Raw genomic sequence first — 23,797 nt, 5'->3', positions numbered from 1 at the left:
TTTTTTGGACATAGTTCCAAATTGCTTTCCAGAATGGCTGGACTAATTCACAGCTCTACGGACAGTGCTTTAGTATACCTATTTCCCCAAATCCTCTCCATCATTTGTCATTTTCCTCTTTTTTTCTTGTCATCTTAGCATAATTCAATTCTGGGCCTCATAATCACTTGTTTACTCTGCTATGCTGAAAACCAAATCGTTTTCAAGTGGAAGAAACAAGAGAGAACGACATCACATCATCCCCTCGAATTTAATCTATGAATGTGAATTTTTCATTAGGAAGAGGAATGACCAAAACACTATCTAAAAGGTGTTTGTAAAATCTGGTTAGATTAAGAAGTGTATCTGAAATTAATTTCCAAGTTATTGCTTTATAAAATTATTATTTAATAAAATCTGTACTTATTTGAGTCAAATATGGGCAAAGAAAAGCCACTTGAATATTCCATACTGCCATATTTACCCATGGAGAGAGGGTTTGTGCCCTTATTTAGAGGGGGAAGTCCTCCTATATGCAGTTCTCAAGGCCCATTTGTTGCTGTAGCTTTCAAGTTGTAGACCCTTTAGATAAAGTGATTAGAGACTTTTGTACAAAGGATTTTCAATTCATCAATACTCTACAGTTACTGTTATTTTGAAAGGCATAGTAGTACCGTAGAGATACGGCAGACCATCAGAAGATGTCAGTCACGTCTCTGACACTTACCTCCTGTGACACTTTGGGCAAATTTCTTAACCTCTTTATGCCTTAATTTCTTCATTAACAAAATGAGTAATAATACTTGCCCTATATACCCCACAGGCTTTGAGGGGATGATCCAAAATAAGTGATGTATGCAAAAGTACTTTGTGAACTCTAAAGGGCTATAGAAAGGTGAACTATTTGTTATGACTGTCATTATTATGACTATTTGAAGTTGAGAATAGTAAATATGTCTGCACACAGCACTTGTTTGGTAAATACTATTAACTAAGTTCTATTTTGTAAACTCTTTGCATTAAAGAGAAAAAAGTTGAAAATGCAGCTCTTCTTTTCCCCCCTAAGTTAGGCTAAGAGAAGACTTTTTTAGTCATTTTCCCAAATCTTCAGGCTTTTCCACCTCTACCTCAGAAGCCTCACCCCAAGGTATGCTGGAGCCAAGCCCTAACCTGTGAGACTTCATTGTTAAATTCTCAGTGTGAGTCATTTATGCCTTAGAAATTGGAAGTCCTAAAAATCAGGGCTTGATTTATTATTTTGCTGATTTTCTAGACATAAGAAAGTTTTAGTAATTCAGATTAAACTTGAAAAAGTGTTTGTGAATGCATTTTTCTTTTGAGCCTGATTGTTAAATATTTATCAGCACACCTCTGTATTGCTCTGTAAACAAGGTTTGAGGTCAGCAAGAGTACAGTAAAAGGCTCAGGAAATGAAATCATCTCCAGTCTGGAGTGACTGTAGGCTAACTACCACCACCACCACCAACCACCACCATCAAAACAACTGGCATTTACATAGACCTTTAGAATTTGCAAAGTGCTTTACTCTAGGCTATCAACAACAGTAACAACAGGCATTTGTATAAAACTTAAAGGTTCAGAAAGTGTCATATATGTTATCTATTTTGAGCCTCACTATACGCCCTGGTGCCCTCTCCTCAGATTGTCAAGTTCCTTTTTGGAGCTTCCACTTGAGAGACCAGTTGCGTTCTCTTCTTGGACCTTCCCTTCACTTCTGATTCTTCAGTCTCTCTAGTGAAAGTGCTTTGAAGGTAGGGATTGTCTTTCTTTTTGTTTGTATTTGTATTATCAGAGTTTAGCATAGCATCTGGCACACAGTAAGCACTTAGTACAGGCATACCTTGAAGATATTATGCGTTTGGTTCCAGAGCACCACAATAAAGAAAATATAGCAACGAAGTGACTTACATAAAGTTTTGGTTTCCCAGTGCATATAAAAGTTAGGTTTACACCATACTGCACTAGTAAGAGTGCAATAGTACTATGTAAAAAAACCCCAGTGTACATATATTAATTTAAAAAATGCTTTATGGGTGAAAAATGCTAAGTATCCCCTTAGCTTTCTGCTAGTTGTAATTTTTTTGGTGGTGAAAGATCTTGCCTCCGTGTTGATGGATGTTGCCTGACCAGGGTGGTGGTTGCTGAACGTTGAGATGGCTGTGGCAATTAAAATAAGACAACAATGGAGTTTGCCATATCAATTGATTCTTCCTTTCACTTGAATACTTGAGAGGCCATTATAAGGTTATTAACTGGTCTAATTTCAATACTGTTGTATCTCAGGGAATAGAGAGGCCGCAGGAAAGACAGAGAAAGATGATTGGCAGAGCAGTCAGCATGCACACATTTATCAATAAGTCTGTAGTCTTACATGACTGTGGTTTGTAGTGCCCCCAAACAATGATAATAGTACCATCAAAGATCACTGATTGAGTAGCTAATATGACAAAAAAGGAAACTTATAAATGTTGGGGGGATATGGAAAAACTGAAACACTAATGCAATGTTGGTGGAGTTGTGAAATGATCCAACCATTCTGGAGAACAATTTAAATCTATGCTCAAAGTGCTATAAAACTGTGTATATATATCCTTTGATCCAGCAATATCACTGCTAAGTTTGCATCCCAAGGAGATGAAAAAAGGGAAAAGGACCTATTTGAACAAAAATACTCATAGCAGTTCTTTTTGCGGTGGCTAAGAGTTGGAAATCAATTGAGGAAATGACTGAACAAGCTGTGGTATATGATTGCGATGGAATATTATTGTGCTGTAGAAAATGATGAGCAGAATGTCGTCAGAAAAACCTGAAAAGCTTTATATGAACTGATGCAAAGGGAAGTGAGAGGAACCAGGAGAACACTGTACACAGTAACAGCAATATTGTATGATGAAGAACTGTGAATAACTTAGCTATTCTCAACAATATAATGATCCAAGATAATCCCAAAGGACTCATGATGAAGCATGCTATCTGTCTCCAGAGAAAGAACTGATATTGTCTGAATACAGACTGAAACATACTATATTTCAATTTTTAAAAAAATTTTAATTATATTTTCTATTTGTTTCTTTTGGTTTTTGAGTCTTTTTTTTTTGACAAAATGACTAATGTGGAAATGTTTTACATGATTGAACATATATATCAGATTGCTTACCATCTTAGGGAGGGGGAGGTGTAGAATTAGGAACTCAAAAATATTAAAAATTGGTTTAACATGTAATTGAGGAAAAAATAAAATAAACACAAAAGATTAAAAAAAGAATCACTGATCACAGATTACTGTAACAGATATAATAATAACAGAAGCTTGAAATATTGTGAGAATTACCAAAATGACACAGAGACACAAGGTAAGTATGTGCTGTAGGAAAAGTGGAGTTGATAGAATTGCCTGATGCAGGATTTCCACAAATCTTCAATTTGCAATAAGTGCAATGTTGCAAAGGGCAATAAAATGAGGTATGCCTGCAAATGCTTTCTCTGTCTTTCTATTTTGAGCCTCTGTTATTTAACCTGTAAAATGGAGAGACCAATCAACCAACACTGATTAAGCTCCGGATATGATCCAGGCATTATGCTTGGTGTGGGGGATGCAAATACAAAAATAGGACAGCATCTGTCCTCCAGAAACTTCCATTCTGCTGAATGAACACTAAAATTCAGAAAGCAGCATGGCACAATAAATGGAGTGCCAGTCTTGGCAAGTTGGATTCAAATCATATTCCTCACGTTTATTAGCTATGTGACTTTGGATGACTCATTTGGTTGGACTTCTCTGAGTCTCAATTTCCTCATCCATAAAATGAAAATAATATTACTAATAATACCTGTATATATAATAATACATAGAGGCCATATCTTGATCCCTTCTGTTAGTACCTAACAGAGTTTTTGTGAGGCTCAAATAAGATAGTGTTTGTAAAGTGTTTACCACTAAAGCTCTTTATAAATGTCTATCTCTTCAGACTTTAGAAACCTCTAAGTTATGGTCTCTCAGATCTCAAGATCTGACTCCAAAATACTACATTTAGGGACTCTCTCACTGCTTCTTTCTTATTTTCTGACTGCATAGACCACATAATTTATGCAATATTTTGAATGGGATGCCATGGAGGGGCATCAAATATCACTGATAAAAGTGAGATATACAAAATATCTAAAACTGACACAAATGTGTAACACTAAGAATCATTCCTCAGTAGAGAACGTAGTCAAAGGTAAGAACAAGAAAATTTCAAGAGAATTGAAAATTACAAATGATCACATGAAAATATGCAGGGAGGTGGCGCAGTGGATAGAGTGCCCATCTTCCTGAATTCAAATCTGACCTCAATGATTGCTGTTTGTCCTTCATTCTCAAAGGTATCATACATATCATATTATGTAATCTTTGACTAATGAAATCAGGAAGATGATGCCTTAAATTGCAAGTGACTTGTATTTAAGTGAGGCAGACCTGTGCAAAGTCCTCAGCCCCACACTCTCCTCTAGAGCTATCAGACTCTAGTGGGATCCTGGTGATAGCCCGGTATGTAGTGGGAGACCTTGGCCTTTTTAAGCTGTTCTTGATATCACTTTGGAATTATGCAAGAAAAATGACTTAACTGTCCACACCCTTTGATCTAAGGACCCCATTATTGAACCCGGAAAAGTCAAAGATAGAAACAAAATTCTAATATATACCAAAATATTCATACCAATGCTCTTTGTCTTACTAAAGAACTAGAAACTAAATGGGTGCCCATCAGTTGAGAAATGGATGAAAAAAAACATATGGCATGTGAATATGATAGATTATTATTATAAAGTAAGAAATGGTAGATATGATAAATTTGGAAGATTTGTTTGCACTGATGCAGAGTGAAATAAGCAGGACTGAGAGAAAAATATATCCAAAGATTAGTAACTAACTCATTGTAGGTGTTAATTAAATATTGATTGATTGATTAATTATTGATTGACAGCAACATAAGTGGAAAGCTCACTTTGAGGAAGCTGAACTCTGAGTACCTGAAAATCAATATTACTCCTGGGAACAGATAATGAAAGGCACCTCCCCTATCATGGCAGTAAGGACAGAATAAGTTCAGAAGGTTTTGCTCAATGATTTTTCCTTGTCACAAAGGGAGGGGAAGAGGGTGGAAGTTTAGAAAGACTGATGAAAAGATAAAAAGCATCCAGAAAAACCTATTTAAAATAAAAATTTTAAAATGATGGGGAAAAATCTTTATCATCTCAGATAAATTTTGCTTTAGTTTGGCATTATAAGGCCTTTCTCAGTTTAGTTCCTGCCTACTTTTCTAGCATTTCACATTACTTTCCATCATATAACTTTGTGCTCCAGCCAAACACTACTGTACTCTCTGTTCCCTACGTTCTACATGAGGAAGAATTGTACAGAGTGCTGGGTGTGGAGTCAGAAGATTCTGGTTCAAATCTCAGCTCTGCCACTTGATTTTTGTGTGACTTTGGATCCATCATGTTACCTCTCTGTAAAGTAAGGGAGTTGGAGTAGATGGCCCTGAAGCTTCCTTGCAGCTCTAAATGACATCTGTGTCTGCAAGGTCTGTCTTTCCTCACCTCCATATTTCAGAATCTTTTTCACCCATTTGAGACTAAGTTCAATTGTGAAGTCTATGACATTAGAGCACATGTCTGGATTCTCCCAAGTCCAGGTCCCCAAGGCTGAAGGTACTTTCTCTTCCCCTAATTTTCCTGGAGAACTTTGTGTGGCATCTTCCTTCCCTCTCCCAAATCCTCAGAAACTCCCCATACCACTTTCCCTTATGGTGCATTTCTCTGTTCATGTTATATTCTGCCCAGTAGAATGTAAGGTCAATGAAAGAAGGAATTAGGTTGTTTTTCATCTTAATTTCACCAGCCTCCAGTGTTGTGCCCTACACAGAAGTAATAGTAAAGGCAATACTGGATGCAGAGTCAGATGAAAGTACTTTTCTCTTTCCAGAGTTCCATCGATATATGAAGAGAGATTCTAGCCCCCATGCTCTGTGAGAATTAGAAAACACCAATTCTTACCTGGGAAGTATCAGCACTTTTGTCTTTTTCAGAACCTGTATTTTCTTTGAAAGTTATGGACTGGATAGGATATAATCTTTCATCTCTGGAAACTTGACTTTCAGGAGTTTGATATTTTGGAGGAAGCATAAATTCCTGTGAGCTGTAGCTTGAGAGAGAGCCTTCTTCATCAAATTCATCCCCAGTGGATAAAGAGTTACTTAGCTCTGCCCCTCCCCCCAGAGTCCTTTCCTTCTGCTCCACCTCTTTCTTCTTGGCTCTTGGCTTTGTTTTCTTGGAGACTGAGGTTGTCTTATTTTCAATTTTTTGTATCTTTTGCTTTCCTGTAGACACACAATCAAGATGTAGGTAATCAATCAATCATTAAGCAGTTAGTAAGTACCTACTATATACCTGGCACTATGTTAAGATCTGGGGATACAGAACAAAGTGAATCTTTGGCCTTGAGTAGTTTCAGTCTAGCTGGAAAAGAAAACATATTTAAAAGCTTTCATACCTTAAAACAACATTAAGATTTTTATGACACCCTATATTAGGTACAAACAAGAGATAGAAGGCGATTTTTTTGGGGAAAAGGCACTAGCAGTTGTAGAGATCAAGGAAGGTTTCGTAAGGAGATGGAATTTGAGCCAAGTCTTGAAAAAAAATAGCCTAGGGATTTTAAGAGGTGGAGGTAAAGAGGGAATGCATTCCAGGCAAGGTTCATGGCTAGTACAAAAAAAGCATCGATATGAAAAGAATACCATATATGAGAAGCAGTGACAAGGCTAATTTGGCTAGATTGCATACATCTCTTCCACATTTCAGGAGTTATAGGTATGACACCCCTGAGATCTGGAAAATCTGCCTAAAATTTGTTGGTCCTCCCTTTGTACCAGAGAAGTCTGAATTATTATGGCATTAAAAGATAAAATACATTGATATAATATAATACTATAAATGTATTTTATGCATTTCTGAGTTTCTAAAGTTTTTCTGTGTCCTCTGTTGACTTTTGCATGTTGTCATGCTTCTGCAAAACTCCCCCCAAATTCCCACTTAGTTTCTTATGCTGATCCAAGATATAGCAGAACCGGGATGGGGAAAGTCATGATGTTGAAGGCATAATTGTAGTTTATAGGGAGGAGAGTAATGTGTAGTAAAGCTAGAAGGTTAGGGTAGGGCCAGGTCAAGAAAGGCTTTAAATGATGAATAAAGGAATTTTTATTTGAAAGATACAGTCAATTCACCCCAAGTATCATGCCTATTAGTCAACTGAAATTCAGCAGGCTTGCTATCAGAAATGTCTCCTTTCACCTCGAGAGTGAGATGAAGGGCAGTGTTCTCGAGGGAGTGGTCCTGTTGAGAAGCTCTCCAGAGAACGGTTCTCTTGGGTTGGATGCCAATTCTCTTCAGAACCTTCTACATACTAAGGATCTTCCATTCCACCAAGTTTTATTTTTTTCTTTATGTACGTATTTCCTTACCTCCAACAACCTCTGCTTTGTTATGGGACTTTTCTCTTTTGTCAGCATTAGGAGGAGCCTTAGCCTTGTTTACCTCATTTCTTTTCCTCCTATTGGTTTTCTCAGGTATCTGTCTCTCCTGGAGAAGAAAAATCAAAGGAAAAGAAATATTGAGAGACAGAGATACTTCTGTTAGCTGGAGTGGGGAGGTTTAGGTGAAGTAATGGGAGCAGGTTATGTTTGAAAGGCAATCCCCATATTGGGGACTTTAAGACTGGTGAGATAAACAGGCAATATTCAGTTTGGGGTTTAGGACAAAAAGCGGTATCCTATAGAGGTAGGGGCTAGGGAAGAGATTTGAATATGGTCCATTTCCTTCTGATTTTTTAATTAATTTAATTTTTAGTTCTCATTTTTTAAAGGGAGTTATTGGACTGCATCACTAGTGTCCTCTCAATGTCTGTTTCCGATGATGATGGCATCATATTCCCCCAAAGTGGACCAGAAGTTCCACCTATATCACAGGGTTGTGAACAAAGTACTTTGTCAACCATAAAGCTTTATAAAAATAAGAGCTGTGATGATGATGATGATAACGATGCTGATGATGGATCTGAACACCAGCCTGGCTAAGTGCAGAGGGCCATATTGCAAGAAGTATGGTCACTAGGTGCTATAGGCAAAGAACTTGCTCATCCATAAAATGAAGATAATACAGCATCTATTTTCCCAGGATTGTTGTGAAGATCAAATGAGATAGTAATTCTAAAGTACTTAACGTAGTTCCTGGCACAGAATAAATGCTGAACCATGTGCCTGGCACTGTGCTAAGCGCTTTACAAACCTTTACTACATATTATACTCCCCTCTACACACTACAGTCCAGCCTATGATGCAGGTGGTATATGATTACCCCAGTTTTACAGATGAGGAAACTGAGGCCCAGAGAATTTAAAGCACTTGCTCATCATGGTAAGATCAGTCCAAGCTTGTGCTCTACTTTCATAACCCTTGAGGATTCAGGGTCCACACCATGATGAGACATCACAGTGGGTCATGGAGACTATTGCTACTATTTATTAAATTTTTTCTAATCGGGGCAAGTAGCTTTCAAGGCTACAGCATCCCATATCTCCCCAAAGCACGCTTTCCTGGATTCATACTTAGGAACAGGGAAGCCCTTCTATAAAAGATGAATTTTTCTGGAAATTCCAAGCAAAAGACATTAACTTAGTTGTGGCTGGAGGGCTCCTGAAAGCTTCACCTTTCTCTGTGATGGAAGTTACTATGAAGGTTCTTCATAGAGGAAGAAAAGAAGAAGGTAGGACTCAGCCTTAGCCTTTGGACCAGTCCTCAGATACTTACAGGGCTGATGCTTTCTGCAGCCAGCTTGCTGAGCTTTGGGGAAGCATCTTTCCTTTTTGTACTTTTTGACAGAGGTTGCTTCTCAGTAGGATTTTTCTTAGTTCCCACCATCTTTGGTGCCACTGGGGCATTTCCTGGAGGTCTTGTGACATGGTGCAGCAGTTCATTATCTCCACCTCTGTGAAAACCAATGGGGCTTTCCTCAAAGGAGAGTTCTCTGGCTGGAACTAGGACACTCCCCTTCTCTTAATCCTCCTTTAGCTAAGAAGCTTTAACGGAGCTGATCCTTCACTTTCTGGATTCTTCCTGTAAGCCTTGACCCTCACGGGGCAGGGGAGGTGCTATATTCTGAGTGTTAGTTAATCAAGCACACAGTTTGTGCCTTTCCCAGGGCAGCTGGGACAATTTTCAATGAAATTCCTCAGATAGCTGCCTCACGCCACTGAGCTATCTCCTCTATTTGCTTCCAGAGAAAGCAAATCTTCTTTCTGTGCTCTGAATAGCCTTCCCAGACTCCTTTGCAGGTGCAAGTTTTTGAGTCACAGAATTTGCATCTACTCAGCTCCCAAAGCTAGACTCTGTGAGAGAACAAAGGGAGAACAGAACCCAGGTTCTAGGAAGTGCCAGGTGCCCAGGTGGGAGGTGGGGATGGGAAACCTTCACCAGTTACCCTGCTCTTGCCCCGAATGGCTTTGGGTTACTTTGTCACATCACTTTTCCCCTAGTTTAAGGAGTTTTTCTTCTTTAACATAGTGTCTTCTCTTAGGAAAGGACAACGAGAAGAGAGAGACAGGTGCTAATTTGAGGATTTTCTATATAAATTTTACATTGTTTCTATTGATTTTCCATTAGCAGCAATTCTGAGAGTAGTTTCTGCTGATGGAAAGAGGATCCTTCGGAGATCCCCTCTGGCTTTTACTCTCTGTCCACTAGACACAAAGAATAGAGGCTTCCCTAGCAAATAAATCCTCCTGGTGGGACTGTCCAATCATCTTTTATTCCAAGGCTAGAATTTAATTCTAGGAGTGTAACTGTTTGTTTAGTTGTGTTTTTTTTTATGTGCCTCATCTCATAGCAACTAGGAAAAAAATGCAAACTGAAAAACAAAAGGAAGGAGAAGCCAAGGCCATTGTTTTCTTTATAAACTTACAGTTCTTTGCTGGTTTCTGCACAAGGGATCAGGTTTTGTTCCAACCCTGAAGTGCCAAGTGATCCAGAGGTTCCACCCCTCTGCTTATCTATGTCTGTGAACACAAAGAGTATCCTTAATCTGCAGGAAGGACCCAAAGAAGGCATTACAATTATATTTGCTGGATATTTGGGGGAGGGGGGCAGGAGTATCATACTCAATAGGGACCCTTGTAGGGTCCTATGCAATAAGATCCTCAATAGGACCTTGTGTTGGGCCTGGGCTCGCTCCTTCCTTCTTTTCTTCCTTTTTTCTTCTTTTCTTCCTTCCTTCCTTCCTTCCTTCCTTCCTTCTTTCCTTCCTTCCTTCCTTCCTTCCTTCCTTCCTTCCTTCTTTCCTTCCTTCTTTCCTTCCTTCCTTCCTTCCTTCCTTCCTTCCTTCCTTCCTTCCTTCCTTCCTTCCTTCCTTCCTTCCTTCCTTCCTTCCTTCCTTCCTTCCTTTCTTCTTTGAATTGGGTTAAGTGACTTGTGTAGGATCACCCAGCTAGTAAGTGTCTGAGGCTCAATTTTAATTCAGGTCCTCCTGACTCCAGGGCCAGTGTACCACCTAGTGTGGGGCAGCTAGGTGGTGCAGTGGATAGAGCACCAGTGCAGGAGTCAGGAGGACCTGAGTTCAAATCTCACCTCAGACATTTGAGACTCACTAGCTGTGTGGCCTTGGGCAAGTCACTTAACCCCAATTGCCTCATCCTGGGTCATCTCCAGTCATCCTGATGGATGTTACTGAATTCAGATGACTCTGAAGAAGTGAGGCTGGTGATCAGCACAGCCCTCACTCAAAACAAAGTCAAGTGCAAGTCATGTCACCATTTCTCTGATGGCATGGTCTTCTTTGGCAACGAAGGACGAACACACACACACACACACACACACACACCGCCTAGTGTATCCACTGAACCACTTAGCTGCCCCCTGCTTCTTATATCTGGAAGATGTCCAATGAATTAATGTGAAATCCCAAAATTTGAGATGGAGTAGCCTTTACTTTGAAGTTCCTAAGTTTCTACCTACCCTAACTCCTCCCCCAGAGCTTTATATTTACTGTTTTCTTTATAGGTTCTTGGTGGTATTTCTATGGAATAAAACCATTCTACGACGTTATTACTTTTCTAGAATAGCGAATTATGGTTTGCTGGTCAGAATGAATCTGTTATTATGGTTCCAGCTAAGTATGTCACATAACCTGTATTTAAAAAAAATATGATAGAATTCTCTTCACTTGGCTATTCTCAGCAATGCAGTAATCCAAGACAATCCCAAAGGACTCACGATGAAAAAATGGTATCCGCCTCCAGAGAAAGAACTATGTGGGCTGAATTTAGACTAAAGCATACAAAAAAAATGATATGATTCTGTAATGGTGCATTTTTACATAAGTCTAGATAAGCTATAGATGAATTTTGTCTGCAAAACACAACTATATCAACAAGCGTTTATTAAAGATATACTATGTGTCAGGCACTGTGCAAAGGTGCTTGTCTCTCCATTCCCTTCCCCATTTTTCCTTTCCAATAATCCAATCATTTTCACATTCTCTATGAGGACAACTCTCAGGTATGTAGTTCCAAACCATCAGTGGGTTAGTCCTTCATCTCCACTTAGTCACTTAGTCTTTTTAGGTCCTCTCAAACTTAACAAATCTAAAATTGAACTCATTACATGTGCCCTCAAAACCAGTTCTTTTCTCCTCTCTCTGTCACTGTTACTTGGTCTCAGAATCTTGTGTCACTCTTTCTCTTGACTCTCAGATCTAATAAACTTCCATAGTCTACCTGTTCTTCCTTATCCATTCTTTTCTTTCTTTTCTCATTCTACCTACTAGTCCTGATCTTTTGTTGTAGGTCATATCTGAAATACTTCAATAACTAGTCTCCAATCTCTTTCTCTTTCAGTTCATCCTACACACAACTACCATCTCAGTCTTCCTGGATGACTACTTTGGGTTATCATCACAAGAGTGGTTGTGTGGTATAGTGGATGTCACTCAAAAGACCTAGGTTTGAATGCTTTCTTCTAACATTTCCTGATTGTATGATCATATAATTGTATTATCATCTTTAATTCTTTAGTTTCCTCACTTGTAAAAAGAGCTGTAGTAGTTGTGGGAAAGTGCTTTGTAGACCTCAAAGATTCATGTGAATTATTTTTTATTATGCCATGTACCTATTTCAAAAATTTTTGGAGGATTCCTACTGCCTATGAAATAAACTCTTTAGCTTTATCATAATTACTGCCTCCTCGTATAACTAAGTTAGTTCCAATTTACATTTCCAACCTGACCTCCCACTAGGTCCCTCTCTTCCATTCCAATCAGAGTGGTCTATTGACTGCCCCCCCTTCCCTGAAAGTACCTTCCTTTTGCATTTTTGTCTCCATGTTATTGTTCATATTTTGCTTCACCATTCCCCTTCCCCATTGTCATTTAAGTGAGATAATGTTTATAAAGATGTTTGCAAACTTTGAAGCACTATATAAAAGCAAGCCATCATCATGATCATTCCTCCTTCCAATGTTCTCTTATTCTTTCTCACTATTACTTACTATCCATCCTTCAAGCCCTGGCTAATGCTTCACTTTTTCTGTGAAACCTTCTCTGACCATTCTGGCCCATGGTAGCAATCTTTTCCTTCTTTTTATTTTTTCATTATCTGCCCCAACTCATTTGATGCATCATATAATGTACTTATAATTGTGATTCACTTTTTGGGATGGATATTCTCTCCCTCTAACCTAGCTGTAAATCTTCTTGAAGGAAGAGCTATGGTATTGGGGTATGATGGGAGGATCACTGAATTAATTAAAACCTCAGCTTTCTCATTTACAAGCTTTTTGACCTTGGATAAGTCACTTAACTTCTGTTTTCTGGTCTACACAATTGATATAACAATGCTGGCATTGCCAACCTCACAAGATTATGGTGAGACTCAAAGAGACAATGCACATAAAAGACTATAAATGGTGAACCACTATATGAATATGAACTGTTATTATATACCAGGGAATACTATTGTGTGATTGCTTTGTAATTCTGGATTTATTTTCATATTAAAAGATTAGTTATATTGGAAGACAGCATGGATGAATGAGAACAGTTAAGTATTGTGAGAAATTCAGATGCTAACTCTGGGAAGTTTTCTGTCTTTTACTTGGAAGGAACAGGGAGAGCTAAGTCAGAGAAAACTGTTCATTCTTCTACTTTGGACTCTGGGATGGGGCATCACTTCACCAGCAGAGGGTACTGTTGCACTAGACATGGGCTCTCAAGCTAACTTGAAAAGATTACTTTGAGGGATAACCACAATGTTTTGGATAAGGATAAAATCACGAGAAGACCCACATTTGGGCAGTCGAAAAAAAGAGCCCAATGACGGCTTTAGCAAATAAAGGCACAAGCCAACACAATGACACTGATAACACTAACTTGTAGGTCTCAGCTGTGTTTTGGGTGTTGGCTATTTGTTGTTGTTGTTGTTGTGGATTTCAGTCTTCATAAAAATTAGAATCTTGGCCTTGAGGAAAGCAAAGAGTTTCTCTTTAAAAACAAAATCAATTGCACAGAAATGATCTCATGGGCTAGCCTGCTGGGTTAGATTCAGAGCTGGAGGATTCCATTTAGTCCAGGCCCTCCCAGAAAATTCAATAGCTTGTTTGGGGTCGCACAGATTGTAAACGATAGAAACAGGGTTTGAACCCAGAGCATAAGATTATAGATTTAGAACTTTAAGGGCATTTAGAGGTTATCTAACCTTCTCATTTCACAGATGAAGACCCTAGGACCAGGTGAAATGATTTGTCTAAGGTCACAGAACTGGGATTTGAATTCAGGTCCTGTTTAGAATTCTTTCAATTGGACTATACGGTTCCTCGGTATCTTTGGCTGCAGTATTAAAAAAATCCCAGGTTGGACTTGGGGTATCTTGATGACTCTAAAAGTTTTCAAAGTATTCAGCCACCCAACATCCAAGAGACCAAAGAAGGGACAGAAGCAGAAGGAAAGTTAACATTTTACATTTGTCATAAACCAGTGACAATCCTTGGACTGTAAATTCCTTGAGCATAGGGACTGGATTTTGTCTCTTTTTATATTCCCAGAACTCAGCACATAGTAGGTTCTTAATAAATGTTGATCGATTAGTTGATCACTTCTCTGGCCTGACCCCTCAAATCCAGTGGCCACCTTCCAGATTTATCTCTTCTATAACCAGGACTTAAGATGAGTTATAATAATTATGCAAAGAGCTCAGTATGAACCTGTTGTGTGTGTATGTGTGTGTGTTGTTTTGCTACATGCCAGTGGAGAGTATACTATATTATGGCTCTGAGGCAGATAGGTTTGGAAAGTGGAAGTCCTCTGTCCCCTTGGAGTGGACATTTATAAGGTACTGTAAGATTTGCAAAGCATTCAATAAATGTTATCTGTTATAAAAACCCTGAGGCAAGAATCATAGGATACATTATCCCCATGTTAAAGAGGAGGAAAATGAGGTAGGATTCAAACCTAGGTCTCTCCCATCTCTGGATTCAGCACTCTTTCTCTGTACCTTGTGGTCCCTCCAAAGTAAGTGCTATATGATTTGGAGTCAGAGTTAGTGCAGTGGAAAGAACTCTCCTTTTAGGAAACAGAGGCTGTGGGTTCAAATCCCACCACTTATTACTTGTGTGACCTTGAGCAAATCACTTCACTCCTCTGTCCTCACTTTCCTTATCTCCAAATGAGGAGTTTGACCTAGATGGTTTCCCTTCCAGCTCCGTCTCTATAGACCTGTGAGAATTATATTCCTTGTTCTGGGAGAGGACTAACATGCCATCTTAGACATTTATAATTCTACCAAATGATGCCCCACAAAGGATTCCAAAGTGTAATTAGGGAAGAAATGGAGGAAGCAAATGTTTAGTGTGTTTTGGTTTCCTAAAGTACTAAATGTTACCAGGCATTCAACTGAACACACTTATTAAATACCTATAATGTTTAGGTGTCTGAAGCTACTTAGATGAAAAATGACATCATTCCTGCTCTCAAGGAATTTGTTATCTACTAGAGGGATGAGACATATAAACAAATAACTATTAAGATGTATGAAGGAGAGGTCAAACAGAGAGGTGTGAGTGATCACGGACAGAGGATCAGAATCTTATGGAGATAGCCCTGAACCCGGAATCTAAAAAAAAGAGAAAGTTTTCAGTGGGTAGAGTAATATGATACAGGTATGTTACAGAATGGGGGGATGGCACTGCACAAAGGTTATATCAAGGTGGCTCATTTCATTTTGTCCTAAAATTAATATTTCATCGTCAGATTTAGATCTGTAGCAGAACACAGAGTATCTGAAAAGAAAAAGTATGAAAATAGGGTTGAAGCCAGACCATGGAAAGTTTTGAATGGCAGAGTAAGGAGTTTGTGTGGGTTTTGGAAACCCACCAGTGGTTTTTGAGCAGCAATGATAAAGCCAGTCTGGTGTGTTAGGAAGGTTACTTTGGCAATAGTGGGAAAGATAAATAGGAGATAGGAGGCATCAGAGTCAAGGAGACCAGTCAGGAGACTATTGCAATAATCTGGGCCACATGTGAAAGAGATTACAGATAGAAGCACCAATTGACTGAATGGGAGAGATGAGGGAAATAGAGGAGTACAAAATAGAGTCCCTCAAATATTGAGCCCAGGCACTGGTAAGGATGGTGCCAGCAGTAGAAATAAGGAATTTAGGTGAATGTGTGGACTTGGGGATAAGAACTTGAGTTTAGTTTTGGACATGTTGAGCTTGAGGTGCTGGTGAGTTATCTAGATGAAAATGGATTGCATGTGATTGGAAATCTGAGACTGAGTTGGTGATGGAGATTGAGATTTAGAAGTCATCTGTACAGAGGTGAAGTTAATGCCATGGGAATGGATGAGATCACTAAAGGGGAGAGAGAATGGAGGGAGAAAAGAAGAAACACTGGAAAGGAGAGCTCAGACACATACCAAGGATAGTTAGGCATCCAATATCAACCATGAAAGAGGAGACCCTTATCTAATTTCAGGTTTTTGAGCTATAGAATTGGGAAATTGTTAGCCCAGTGATTCTGCCCTTCCCTGTTACGAACTGTGCATTTTTATATGTCTGGTTCTGCCCCTTATAAAATACTTCCAGAGTTCAAAATAAGCACTCCAGTCTCAGTATTTACTGAATAGATTAAGGGAAGAACTTTTTGAAGACTTTGTTCTTAGCCAGATGGTAAGGAATTCTTTCAAATATGTTTTGCTTCTTGATTTGGGAACTGCTCCAGGCAGGAGAAAGGCCTCTAAGATGGTGCTTTCTCCTGTCTTTTTAACTAAAATTTTCCTCTCTAGGATGCAATACATTCTTAGAGTTACAAAGTATTAAATGTTAGAAAGCTAAAGGTTTCAGATTTTTAAAATTTCTAGCCTTTCAATTAAGTCTTGGCCTTTGCTTTTATACCCTGATGTATAGCAAGAAATCTTGGGCTTTGTGATGGGGGACTGTCACTGGAAAGAAAAGAATAAAAAGGTGGCAATACATACAGAGAGTGGACCCCTGGCATCCGGCAGTAGGGGGAGTACCAAGGACTGAATTCTGTATGACTGTTGTGGGCTGACTAACAAGAGATTCTATGGGGGATGAGTTCAGAAGGGAGCAGGCAGGCCTAGCCCATGCTGTGTGGAAAGGTGTGCTTGAAGAACTTCCCTGGGGAGCTGGAGCCATGGGGAGCTGGAGGAGGTGGAGGCATTTAACTAACAAATGCTGCAGAACTAAAGATAAGAGAAATAAACTCCCTTCCTCATGCTCTGCTGGGAGCACACAGACAACACAGCACCATTTCCTTTAGTGGAACCGGCAGCAGGAGAGACAGCTGGTGTTTTCTCAGCTGTAGTTCGTATTACCCAGAAACTAAACTGGTCACAGGACACCCAGGAAAAGCTAGGCTTGTCTAGTCCCACAGTCTCCCTAAAATCCAATTCCCCCTCCCTAAAATTCCCTCTCCAATCTCCTTCTGCTCTATAGCCCTTTGCTCTTGGATTTTCCACCTAGATTCTCCTCTGTTTTATAGGTCAAGTGATGAAATTTCCCCAAATTGTTTCTATTTCCCATTCTTTACAGGAGGAATCCCCAAGAAATGCAGAATTTCCTCCTGATATAAGAAAATAAGTAGAATGATCTCTTGAGTAAACTAATGGAATTCACCCTTGTTAATAGTTTATTTAGTAGGTCTAGACTAACTGTAGCAGGGAAGAGAATATACACCTATGAATTTAAGCGTGGATGATATTGGATTATACTAGTGTTCATGTCCAATCTCCAGGAAATCTCACCTAGTCTGTGCTGTGTGCTATTGAAAGTCTTCCTATTTACCTTTAATCTTAAGGTTTATAATATTAAATGTGATAATGTATTATATAGAAGGGGCAGCTAGGTGGCACAGTGGGTAGAGTGCCAAGACAAGAGTCAGGAAGACCTGACCTTAGACACTTATTAGCTGTGTGACCCTGGGCAAGTCACTTCACCCTCTTTGTCTCAGTTTCTTCATCTATAAAATGAACTGGAGAAGGAAATGGCGAACCACTCCAGTATCTTTGCCAGGGAAGTCCCAAATGGGGTCGCAAAGAAACAGACACAACTGAAAAACAAGTAGAATTTCATATTTGGAAAAAATCACAGTGACTTGTGGATTTGGAGCTGGGGAGACATGAGTTCAAATCCTGCCTGAGACACTTAAACTGTGTGACCCTAGGCATGTCGTTTAACCTGCTTGCTTCAGTTTCCTCATCTATAAAATGAGCTGGAGAAGGAAATGGCAAACCACTCTAGTATCTTGGCCAAGAGAACTCCAAATAGGGTTACCAAGAGTCAGAAACAACTGAAATGACCTTACGTTATTTTATATAAAGTGCTATATACATGCTAACTATTTTTATTAAACATTTTATCCCTCAAGTCTCTTTACTCTCCATTTCACCCTCTCCATGGATGCAATTAGTGCAATTAGTAAAGGGCGGGTTTGATGAAGACATTGACACTCAGTTAAACTCTAGGGGCTTCCTATTACCTTACTTAGGCCAGGCACTCTTAACCTGAGGTCTGTGAATTTAGCTCATCTATGTGGGTGTGTGTATATGCATGTATAAGTAAAACTCTCTATATAAATGGAAGTGTTATATGTATATATGTATATATAGGTAATTGCATATGTATATAGATTGAACACTATATTTCAGTACTTTTGATTTCTTTTGTAATCTTGTGTATTTTATTTCATGCTTTAAAAAATATTATACTGAGAAGGTATTTTGTTGGGGATTATAATGAGGAGGGATTTGCAAAGGGGTCCATGACAAAAAATGGTTAAGAACTCCTGTGTAGGGTCAAATAGAAATTTCTCTGGTATTTAAAGCTCTTCACAACCTGGCTCCAGACTTCTTTGCTAGGTCTGTTATACATCACTCTTGTTCATACACAAGGCAGTACAGTCAAACTGACCACCTTGCTTTTCCTCAAAAGAAAACACAACATCTTCCCCACAGTTGACCTCCTATCAGTGGAATGGATTCCTTCCTCACCTTACTTAGTCCATTAGATCCCTAGGTGCCTTCAAAACTCATCTCCAGCACCAGCTCCTATAGGAGACTATCTAGAGCAGCTTGGCAAAAAAGGATCAATATCGCTACTTCCTTTGCCAATGGCCTCATTTGCATTGTAAGTAGCAGAGAGAAGGTCACCTTCATCTGGACTCTTACCTAGGTATAAAAGGAGAGCCAGCAATCCCTGTGGAGTGAGATATTGCAAATGAATTGGAGATGCTCTTTTGAGGTACCTCTGATTCCCTTTTCTTCTTCTCACAGCAGATTTAAAAGAAACCCCATTCCCCCAGGTGCAAAGCAAGGGGATTGATCAAAGAGGAAGCTGCACCTGAAGGTATGAGTTGGAATGAGTGGTGCCAGCAACACAGGGATAGGGGCCACCCAAGAGGAAGTAACTGGTCACTTGCTAACCAGCCTTTCACCATATACCACAGACACCCCAAGACATGAACAAACCCTCTATTAAAAAATGGACTTGTTATCTTCTCTAATTGAATGGAAACTTCCTGAGGGTAGACACTGGTTTTGCTCTTTGTCTTTTTATCCCCAGTGCCTGGCACATAGTAAGCTTATTGATGCCATGTCTAAAACAGAACTCATCATCTTTCCTTTCCCAAACCTACTCACACACTAAACTATGTTCTCAAATATTTTGGTTTAAGAATCTCTTTACACTCTTCAAAATGAGTGAGGATCACCCATGAGCTTTTGTTTATGTGGATTAGATTATGTATCACATTAGAAATGGAAATTATTATGTATTAGTATTATGAAAATAATTTTGGTTTCATGGACCACATGGAAGGGTTTTGGAGGCTCTCATTGGTCCTCAGACCACATTTTGAGGACTTCTCCTCCAAACTATCTTATTTCTGTCAAGGACATTACCAGCTGTATAAACTCAGAGTCATCCTTGGTCCTTCCCTCTTCCTTACTTCCATCATTGACCAAGTCTTTTGATTCTATATCCATAATATCTTTCAAATCCATCTCTTTCTCTCTATTCAAACAGTCTGTATCCTAGCTTAGGTCCTTATCACCTCTCACCTGGAAAGAAAGTGAGTTCCAGTCAATTTAGAAATGACCGAATAAACGTATTTACTATTGTGATAGTAAATAATGAGGGTCCAGTGAAGCCTGGGGAAGCTTTTTTAAAACTAATTCAATGTGAAGCAAAGGGAACAATGTACACAATGATTACAGTAATGTAAATGGAGACAACAATGAATCTTGCTACATTCTGGTTTAATATATAACCCAGGGCTCCTAACACTGTGTCATCATAGTTAAAAAAAATTAAACAGTCCCTGCTTTCTATAGGTTTACATTTGATTGAATGGCTATGACCCATCTTGGTCCAGGAGAAGAGATGATGAAACACTTCCCTACTGTGTGTGGGGAAATATGGAGGTAGAATGTCTCATATATTATCAGATAAAGTCACTGTTAATTGGTTTTGCTTAACTGTTTTTCTTTTTCCTTTTTTTTCCTTTTTTTCAAGGGACAATGAGAGGAGAAAGAATATATATAATCGGAAATGTGAAAACAAAAGGCATTAATAAAACTTTTAGAAAAGTTGCTAGCTGTTGCTTGAAATTGACATTCAGTTCCTTGCCTTCAATACATTTTCACAATCCCTCCCTCATGGCTAGACTGTATTGCCCCCAAATCATGGTTTCTTGGAATCTTGTACTGTGTCTTCAAGGTTCAGCTGAAGTATCACCTTGGTGCAGTGGATAGTCACTAAGCCTGGAGTCAGAAGGATTCCAACCTCAAATCTGGCCTCGGACGCTTCCTAATTGTGTGATGACTGTCTGCCTCATTTTACTCAACTGTAGAATGGTGATAATAATGGCATCTATCACTCAGGGTAGATGTTGTGAGGATCGAGCGAGATAAAAAGTGTCAAGCTCATAGCACAGTGTCTGGCATAGTAAGAGCTATTATTACTCTTATTATTTTCTGATTCCTTCTAGTAATTAAGGCTCTCTTTCTCCTCAAATTACCTCTTGAATATGGATCTGTATACATGTTGTATCTCTCCCTTCCCCGGTGAAATATAAACTTCTTGAGGGTAGGTAATATTTCATTTTTGTCATTCTATTTCTAGCAACTCAGATGGTACCTTGTACCCAGGAGGCACTAAATGTTTATTGAATTGCTGTGGAGCTGAATTCATTAAGGAGCATCTAGGTAAGTACTGGACCCAGGGTCAGGAAGAGTCATCTTCATGAGTTCAAATCTGGCCTCAGACACTTACTAGCTGTTTGAATCTGGGCAAGTCATTTAACCCTGTCTGCCTCAGTTCCTCCTCTGTAAAATGAGCTGGAGGAGGAAATGGCAAACCATTTAACAATTCCTTTCTATACCGGCATGCTCTTTGAATTCTTAGGTAAAAGCTGACTCTGACTGGCTCAGTTCTAAGTGTTAGCCAAATAGAAGTAGCAGAGAAAAGAACTTTGGATTCAGAATCAGGAAAGGAACCTGGGTTCTAGTCTCAGTTTTGATTTTTCCTTCCTACACGACTTTGTGCAAATCACTAAATTTGTCAGAGATTAATTTTCCTTATCTGAACAATGCACTATCTGTACTACCAATATCATAAGGTTGTGAGGAAAGCCCCTTTTAAAACCTGAAAATGCTAAATAAATGTGAGTAGTTATTAGTAGTGAAATGGTTGTGGTAAAAACTGTGCTCTGATCTAACCAATCATTCAACAAGCATTTTGAAACATCTACTGTGTATATCAGGCATTGTGCTACATGATAGGGATACAAAGATGGTGGAGACTCCAGAAGCTTAGCAAAGAGGTCATCTCAGTTATCAGTCATACATAGGAGAGGTCTCATGAGAACCTGGGGTGGGTAGGAGAAGAATTGGGAAGCAGCAGGAATTTAATAATAGAAGTATTCTTAGAATCAAAGACCTGGAGGAGACTATAAAGAACATATAGATGTGCAATAAAGATGATGATGATGTGGGTGGTGGAATCTCTTTCCCTGAAGACTCGATGAAACACGCTCTTACTGGCATTGTGATGTTTTAGGATTAATGTTTATGACAGCTGAATCTTGGTGGAAGTGGATGGAAAAATATGGGCAGCCAGATGACACAACCGTAACATTTCTTTCTATTTTGCATCGCCTTCTCCCATCCTTACCCCCAGCCCCGGAATTTCTACTTATTCCTCATGATGTATGGGATTAGACACAAGTCTGGTGTGTCTGTTGCAAAGCCATCCAGACTGACTACACGGTGGCAGGGAGGTGATGGATGCGGAGACTTTCACAATGGAGGAAGGAAAATGTCCTCAGAACCCTAGTAACAATGTAATGGAATCACCTCTTTCATATTCTGTGTCCAGAGTCTGACTGACTCTTCAGTAGGCGATAGAGCTCAGAGGAGAGTGGAGACAGGGGAATTGATTTTGCTTGCTTATAAATTCACAATGAAAACCCAGAAGATGCCAACAACTTACACCATGAGGGGTACATTTGCACAGTGGAGTGCACTCAGCCAGGCGGCCCCTAAGTAAGATCAATGATCCTCAAGTGATGCTGTTGAAAGCCCCTACAGCTCTGTCCTTTAAGAAATTATGAGGCAAAATTTCAGGGGTTTGTGTTCTTCAAGTGCAATGGAAAACATTTAAAAAAGGAAATGAAAAACACCTCAGCTTCTCTTAGTGGACAAGACTACAGAGACTGTGCTGGGATTTGTGACTGAGGTGGAGAGAGGGACCAGAGAGATAGCACTAAAAGAAACAAGTGGAGATAAATTACATGGCTTGAGGGTCCCAGATCTGAGAGGCCCTGAAACAGGGGCAGAATGTCAGTCACTTTCTCTGCCTATAAAGGTCCAGAATCTCAGGGAGTATAAGAATAGATGCAGTAATGGTCAGGCAGACTTCCTACCACCTCAGCAAAACTTATCAGGTTCTTTCCCTCCCTGCCTGGAAGCTTGCTCATTAGTGACCTTCTGCACAATAAATAGGCCACCCCAAACCAAATGTTTTTAACTGGCCCTGCTGCATTCTGAGTGGTTTGTGCCTGGTGAGGTGATCATTTGCTTCGTGCTAGGGCTGGGGATACTGCTACCTTATGCAAATTCAGGCTGCTGCAGGCTTGAGCTAGAGAGAGGCCCCCTTGATTAAAGGGGCCCAGGGAGATAAACAGATGGAGATGGTGGGATGCTGAATCCCCACAGAGGCCTTTCCTTCTCTAATGCCAGAACAAACCCAATTTAAAAAGTAAAGGAACCGTCATCTAATTAACTCACAAGGAAATGAAGACTCTCTTGACTAGCTGTAACTCATAACTACTGAAATATATCACACACATACATATGTTTGTGTCCTTAATCAGTGGCTTAAAAAAACATGGAAAAAATTAAATTGAATAATTGCTGCATTCAAGTAAATAAACCCTGGAAGGGGAACCTAGAAAATAAACAGTAGCAGTCATATGATAATTTGTTTGTAGGAACTGGGAATGTTTGTCTGGGAGAAGAGAAGTCTCATGGAGGTACATGATAGCTCCCTTTGAGCCCTTGAAGGACCATCCTGTGAAAGGGTTTCAGTTCGTTCTGTTTGGCCTTAGAGAGTGGAACCAGGAGCAGCGGGTAGAAGTTGCCAAGAGGCAAATTTGGGCTTACTGAAAAATTTCCTCATGATTGGAGCAGTCCCACAGTGGAATGGGAAGCCTCAGGAGATGGTGGTGGGGGCTCCCCCTTACTTGAGATCTATAAGTAGAGTCTGGAGGGCCACTTATCAGGTGTGTGTGTGGGGGGATGACTGCTAGGGTCTCCTTCCAACCCTCAAATTCAGTGATACTGAATTTCTTTTCTTTCCTTTTTTTGAAGAACAAAAAAGACTTTAATAGAAAGGAAGCCTAAATGAATGTCTTTTCTTTTCTTTCTCCTTATGGGCTGAGGAGAGGAGGATTCCTTGAGGCAAGCTGATAGGATAAAAAAGAGCATTGGATAGGGAGCTGGGATGCTTTGGGTTACCCAGAGCTCCAGTTGTGATCCTGGACAACTGACTTAACTTTATTGAGCCTTGGTGTCCCCATCTGTAAACTGGGAATGACAACATTTGCCCTGCCCATCTCAAAGGGTGCTGTTTTGTGAGGAGAATGCTTTGTAAACCTTAAAATACCACATAGTTTTCATCATTATTATTCTTTTG

At 39.5% G+C, this 23,797-nt stretch overlaps 1 protein-coding gene across 2 annotated transcripts in view; it reads right to left on the bottom strand.

The window, feature by feature from the left end:
* The window catches only part of KIAA2012 (KIAA2012 ortholog), a 160,218-nt gene that overhangs the window by 20,891 nt on the left and 115,530 nt on the right, over positions 1-23,797 (bottom strand). For both annotated transcript variants that reach the window (XM_072617302.1, XM_072617303.1), the window contains 4 exons: positions 10,000-10,093; positions 8,850-9,027; positions 7,506-7,623; positions 6,040-6,362 (listed from right to left, as the gene is read on the bottom strand). In XM_072617302.1, coding sequence (XP_072473403.1) covers positions 6,040-6,362; positions 7,506-7,623; positions 8,850-9,027; positions 10,000-10,093 — 713 coding nt within the window. The remainder of the gene's footprint in view (positions 1-6,039; positions 6,363-7,505; positions 7,624-8,849; positions 9,028-9,999; positions 10,094-23,797) is intronic.

Source organism: Notamacropus eugenii, chromosome 6 (genome assembly GCF_028372415.1).
Source record: "Notamacropus eugenii isolate mMacEug1 chromosome 6, mMacEug1.pri_v2, whole genome shotgun sequence".
Lineage (NCBI taxonomy): Eukaryota > Metazoa > Chordata > Mammalia > Diprotodontia > Macropodidae > Notamacropus > Notamacropus eugenii.
Note: the sequence above shows the minus strand (reverse complement) of the source record. Positions and strands in the feature narration are given on the sequence as shown.